Here is a 6547-nt window from a genome sequence, read left to right on the forward strand (position 1 = left end):
TAAAAAGGGCCTCCGTGTTGCCTCCGTTTCCAAATACCAAAAGAGTCACCTCTAATGAGAAGAAGAGGTGACTGGGATAAACAGAGGCAAGCAGATAGTCCTATTAACCATACATTAAAAAAAACATTACTTTTGACAACAAAAAGAAATGACTAAATGTGATTTCAGTTGGACTTTATATGCAATGTTTATGGTGCAAAACTAATATATTGTGGTTCAGCATTGCTTTGATATCATACTAACAGCTTGAGACATTTGAGACAAATGTAAAGTATAAGTCTCCTCTAACACATATTTGTTATGGAGACACATTATAAAAATAGCATGATGTAAGATGGAGGGGTTCTTAGACACCACAGTCTGCATAGAATACTTTTGATCCACCGCTCTAAGTCACCGACTTGCAATCCCTCTTTGCACAGCAGCCCTGTCATTACCGTCATTACCATTTTACTCCCGGCTACAGAAACTAGGATGGGTGAGAGGGAGGAAGGGGGGCAGCAAAACAGCAGGAATACAACAGAGGAGAGGGTGAGGGAGAAAAACAGATGTCTATCCTGACATATAAGTCATCGTCATTTCTACAATATTGGCTTGTGCAAGACTTTTTAGCAAACAGGGAAAAAGTACCTGTACCTGCAAACAGGGAAAAAGTACCTGTACCTGCAAACAGGGAAAAAATACCTGTTACGATTCAGTGAACACTGAATCGTAACAGGTACTTTGATTGTGTTTGAAATGGGAGAGTAATTCCCAAGAGAGAAAGAGATAACACTGAAATTTCAGCACCATTACCTCCATGAAACAAACAACAATGTACAGCATTACAGGAGAATAATAGAGACTACAGGACAAGAAAAGTAACAGGTATATGTTAGGAAATACATTTACAAATGAAAACGCATGTAACAAAACATTAAAATGTGAAGGAGAGCATGATTATAATTTGTTATCTTCTGTTTTAATGGGATTGAGATGTGCTCACGGTGTCCTGTAAACACTAAGACAGTTTTTTAAGATTGATCTCGGTCTGATGGCTGTTTTAAAAAAAATAAACTCTGAGAAAAAAAAAACAGAAAAGCACTTAGAGAGGACAGAGGGCTAAAACAAAGAGAAAAAGATGTGTTTTTAGATTCAACAGACCAAGCAAGCATTTCAAGATGTATCCACTCTGGAGACCGTTTTGAAAAACCAATGAGAAAAGGGAAAAGAAAAACATGGTTTTAATGCAGATGGAGGGCTTTAAAATAATAGATTAAAAATAAAGCAACATTTGAAAAGGTTTCTGGTTCATAGATACTTGAGGAGAGGAAGGCAATGACTCATATAAATTGCAGCTTGATCACATCATTCTTGGGTTCTTGTGTTGCTTTAAAAGGCCTGGATATTGTCCTCATGTCTCTCCTTACTGTCATTTTCACAATCTCTTGAGTGAAAAAACTGTGTAATATAATTTGCAATCTTGTTGGAAATTTTTGGCAAGAATAACTGCTCCGATAGTGAACAATGTTGTTTACACTTTACTTGTTGTTCTCTGGCACTCTAACTGAGAGGCTGTTTTTCTTTGTTCATGTTTCACATCTCTTGTTGTCAGATGAGATGTTAACTAAGCCTGTACAAGTGAGTCGTTTTTACATCCAACTGAATTTACCGGTCTGGTGAGAGATCTGCCAGTTATTCAGTTGTGTTGTAAATTTCTGCCAACAGTTTAAATCAGTCAGGGCTTCAAAGCTTTTTTTGTTGTCATATCTGCACTTCCATCTGCTATGAGGTCAACTGCGACAATAACTCACATGAAAAGCTTCCAACCTCAAAGTGTCACATCTTGTCATTTATTGCCTTACCAAAAAAGCGATTGTCGATCACTGCTCAAGGTAATAAAAGTCCTTGTTATTAGTAATATTTCTGTCACAAAGACTCTAAAAGACTTATGAGACTGTCCTGAAACTGAAGGCCAGACAGAAGAGCAGACTTTTAAGCTGTCTGAAAAGGTAAAATGCAAAATTTGTCACTGGAGTCCTCATCTGACCCCTCTTAAACATTCACAAACACAGATGCTTTTTCTCCTCTAGATTAAATGAAAAATGTTCCTGTCTTGTGAAGTTTTTATATTATTCTTTATTGTTCTTACTATTTTAATGTGAACTACTACTACTAATAAACTGCTGTGTAAAACTGACCTTTTGGAATTTAGGGCACCCAGTCTCCTCTGGTCTTTTCCATTACTTGTAGACCTTGACCCTGACGACATGCTGTTTTCTGGCATTTTACACACAATGGCATCATCTACTTGATCTAACCTAACCGACATCACGCCACCTTCTGAAACTGTTCACTAGAGGGTGCCATACACACACTCAGTGCAGAAACTGGCATTGCAGAGGCAGTGAATCATTCCACCACAGTGTTATAATTCACTAAACTCCCCATTACACATCATCATTTCATTTCCAGCAATACTGCCATCACTGCTATACATTATAGCATGTATAGCAGCATTTCTGAATTGTAGCAGTTTCAAAGGGAAATTAATAAACATGTTAAAGTGCATTTTGGCTTTATCTCCATAAATTATGCCATCTGCTGAGTTATGAGCTAAAATTATCTTGTGATTTGGAAAACAAAAATCAAGCAGAAGTATAATATCTTTGAAGTAAGATTGATAACCAACAGTAAAATGAAATTTTCCTCGTGTTGCTTTGAGCAGCAGGTGCTTTAAATATGTAACGCCTCATTCACAGTTCAATTAAATTTGTTTGCAGCTCTGTGCAGGTGCCTTCATTAACAGCAATTCACACGAAAAAATAATGTAAAAACAGAAATGAAAATTACAAAATAAGTTTATTCATATAAACAACTACAAAATTCTATTAAATTGGGTATTTTGCAGCGGGAGACAAATTGGATGATATGGTATTACATTGTTTCACAAAAGCAATATCAAAAGACATACAAAGAGATAATAAATTAATCTGTATTCTTAACAAAGCCCTTCTGCTTCGACTGAGTTTATAGAGCTCGCTCTGTTTGTAAGAGGAGGCACAACTATCCTGAGATTTTCGGGTTTTGGTCAAACTTACATGACTTTGCAAGAATATTTCTAAGTTTATCCTTCACTGTGTTTGGTTCTCACACACCCTCCCACGCAGGAAAGTCCCAAATGGCCTCTTATTTACAAAGTATTTCGGAGCTGTGAAGACTGAGACTAACACTGCATAGATGATTCATTCACACCATCAGAAACATAAAGTATGTTTTGTTTTGTTTTTATTTCAGGGCCCCCAGGGTGACCGAGTCCTTGCCCTCAGAGGAGTATGTGAGCGAGGATCGTTTCGCGGTGGCATAGGAGGCGTACGAGGGGGCGGAGGAGGTGGAGGAGGAGGGTAAGCGAGGAAGAGTGGATGTAGAGGAAGGAAGGGGTTGAGTCTGTCTGTCAGTAGTGCAGTAAGCTGGAGAGGAAGACCTGCCCTTGCTTTGGAGGCTGCTGCTGCTGCTGCTCTGCAGAGGAGAGCTGGACGTTTTTGGACCTCGAGTCAGAGATGACGTGGAGGAGCTGGAAAGGGGTGAGGTCCTCAAGCCATAACCGAGGATTCCTGTGCTCATCAGAAACTCCCTGGAGCCGTAGGCCGGAGGGGTTGGTCCACGGGAGCCTGGGGTTCGGATGTTGTCTGGTGGTAGACTCCTCCTGCTGGGGATGTCATATATCCCCACATCTGGGCCGTAGAGGGCCTGGGATCTGGCTTGGAGTCGCAGCATCCTCTCCCTCTCCTCCATCTCCCGTCTCTCTTGGATAGATGCCATGATGGTTTTTGAAAAGTTGTCATAGCGTGCAGCAGCAGATTTCTGAGGTGTTAAGCTTTGTGGACCAAGATCACGAAGGCTGTCTCTGAGACTTTGAGAGGTCAGATCTCGCATCACCAGACCTGGAGGGGTGAGATCTCGTGATGTTATGGTTTGGGATGCGAGGTCTCTTGGCATCAGCCCTTGAAAAGCCGGAGAAGGGTCTCTTTGAATGAAACCTTGGAAGGAAGGCGAGGGATCTCTTGAGGTTAGGCCCTGCAAAGACGGGGAGGGGTCTCGAGGTTGAGGAGACTGTCTGGTGACGCCCATAAACACGGGACTGTAGGCGTGAGGATGGGGTCGCTGCACCACAGTCCCATCTGTGCCCAGAGTCATAAAGTGAGGGTGGTAGCCGACTGGAGGAGCCCCTCTCTGAGCTAGGTACTGAGGGTCTGCAGGGTTGATGAGGTTATCATAAGAGAGGCTGCTGCTGTGGTTGGCCAACAGACCGGGAGAGTTGATGATGCCCGGTGGAAGATTGGATCCTGAACCGTCACCATGCATGGCAGGCAGCTGGGATTTACTGCCATGGCGACTGCTGTGTTTGAGGGTGAGAGAGCGGGAGTTGAGCGTCAGAGAGTTGAGCTGCAGCGAGCTGGAGATGCTGTTGGTCTGGACGGGCAGGCTGGACTGTTGGCTGCCTCTCGCTGGGCTTCCTTTAGACTCAGAGCGGAGGTCAGGACTTCTGTTGTTCCCTTGCTGCTCTGATGTCTTCAGCAACTGAACAATACAACAAAAAACAAACAGCAGAGTATGTCAGACAAGGATCAAAACCAGGACAACAATATACAATTCAAATTAGACTGAAAAGCACCTGTTCTGGAGGAATGGGTGAAGATCCTCTGGATATGGCTTCCAGGACAGGCCGTAGCTGCGGCACAGTGGGAATGGATACAGGGATGATGGATTTGGTGTGGTGTCCCATCTCTGGAAAGGAAAACACTTTGTGATTGATTATAGGATACAGATATCATGCAGTAAAAATCCTGAGACACAGCTCAGCAATGACACTATTAACTAATGTTGAGTTAATGTGCCTCTGCGTCAGCATGTCTGTGGTACTCAGCCTCAAGCCCATTCATTCCTACTGAAGAACCTTTAAAAGCAAGTGAAAAATACATATTTTACATTTTAAAAAAAGGTCAAATTTCATCCTAAAACAGCTGGACATTGTAGCCTTTAGCAACATTACTCAAATTGGAGGAAATAAGGCTTTTGTTGAGGACTACTGCCATTGATTAATACACATTTGGTGCATTAACCAACGTGTAATTACAGCACAGAGGCGGTGTATGTGGAGTCGACTCCAGATACTACTGATGAGTTATGAATAAGCTATATAAGGCTTTGGCTACACATACAATACTTGTTTGTTGGATCAATTCATTGTTGGCTTTGGGCTTTCCATGGGATTTGTCAACAGTTATAGAAATGCAGAATCTCATCAGATATATACTTTAATTGCCTCTGCAGACTCACAAAACTGTATGCATCCTTAATGTTTTGGTATATTTGTGCTATAGAAGCGATGCTGTAAATATATTGCTTCGGTTCTGCCTGGTTATCAAAGTATATATGTGTAATCCTACAGTACCATCCATGGCAGATAGTTGGCTTTTCAGCAGGCCATGGTCTGGTTTTGGTGGCAGTGGCGGTGGAGTTTTCAGATGTTTGATGTCTGACAGCTCGACAGCTCCGGCTGAGGTTCGCTGGCAGGAAAAAAAAAAAGAGAGAAACATGAGAGATATAATCCCTTGACAACTGAGGTTACAATCCTTAGATGATGTGTGAGAATATATTTAACTGCGTGTGATTTGAATTTGACATGTAATTTGTTCATGCATACTTTATTCCGGAGATCCTGACTCGGTATCCCGTTGTCTCTGACTTTCACTGGCATCTGCCTGTCGATCTCTGGTCTCAGGAATGGAGGCTGAACATGGATCACTGTTTTCTTACAGGGCCGTGCTGTGTACCTGGTGTCGCATGACAAACAGCCAGTGAGTTATGAGGCTTTCTGAAAAGCTGAATATTAAGCTGAAGAAATGGCTCTTACTTTGGAGAGATGGGACTGCAAACCAGATACTCAAGGTTATTACAACAACCTCGTGTGAAAGGATTTACTCCCCCTTGAAACTTCCCAGTTACCTATGGGATCATGGAGAGATTAAAGTACACTTGTATTATTATTGTATATATTTCATTTATAATAGATACCACATCAAAATAACACAATTATTAATTGATGTTATTCATTTACACAACATTTACACTGCTCTTGACAGTAGATTAACATCTGGAAAATCAAACTGACTTGTTCATTGGTGGTGCGTCCTCTCGACACCAGGTACAGGTGGAATCCAGTGAGACCAAGGACTGGGATAAGAAACAGCCCGGATATACTGATCACTACCAATCTGTAGATGCTGTTAAGGAAAACTGCTCCATATTAGTCTCAATTAGACAAATTTAATGCACTTACACAAATGAATGCACAGATAGATGCATAGTCTACACATTCTGAGTGTGTACAAGGATACGTGACAGTGCAGTGCAGCTTCCATAATTCATCCATGTGGTGCAGGACATATATGAGGCCAAAGGTGAAGACACAGATCATGTGAACTGTCAGTGACAACAGGAACAGAAAGAAGTAGCGGTAGTTTCGCCTCCCGATGCAGTTGTTCACCCAGGGACAGTGGTGGTC

General features: G+C 41.8%; 1 protein-coding gene across 1 annotated transcript in view; it reads right to left on the reverse strand.

The window, feature by feature from the left end:
* Positions 1-2822: 2822 nt before the first annotated feature.
* zdhhc8a (zinc finger DHHC-type palmitoyltransferase 8a) overlaps positions 2823-6547 on the reverse strand; it is a 12821-nt gene continuing 9096 nt past the window's right edge. The window contains exons 5-11 of the mRNA XM_035667332.1: positions 6381-6547; positions 6155-6257; positions 5897-5988; positions 5687-5816; positions 5435-5549; positions 4655-4767; positions 2823-4560 (exon numbers count right to left, since the gene is read on the reverse strand). The exon at positions 6381-6547 is cut by the window's right edge and continues 6 nt beyond it. Of these exons, the coding sequence (XP_035523225.1) occupies positions 3268-4560; positions 4655-4767; positions 5435-5549; positions 5687-5816; positions 5897-5988; positions 6155-6257; positions 6381-6547 (2013 nt within the window). The 3' untranslated portion in view covers positions 2823-3267. The remainder of the gene's footprint in view (positions 4561-4654; positions 4768-5434; positions 5550-5686; positions 5817-5896; positions 5989-6154; positions 6258-6380) is intronic.

This window comes from Morone saxatilis, unplaced genomic scaffold (genome assembly GCF_004916995.1).
Source record: "Morone saxatilis isolate NCDOM2014 unplaced genomic scaffold, NCSU_SB_2.0 Contig21, whole genome shotgun sequence".
Taxonomy (NCBI): Eukaryota; Metazoa; Chordata; class Actinopteri; family Moronidae; genus Morone; species Morone saxatilis.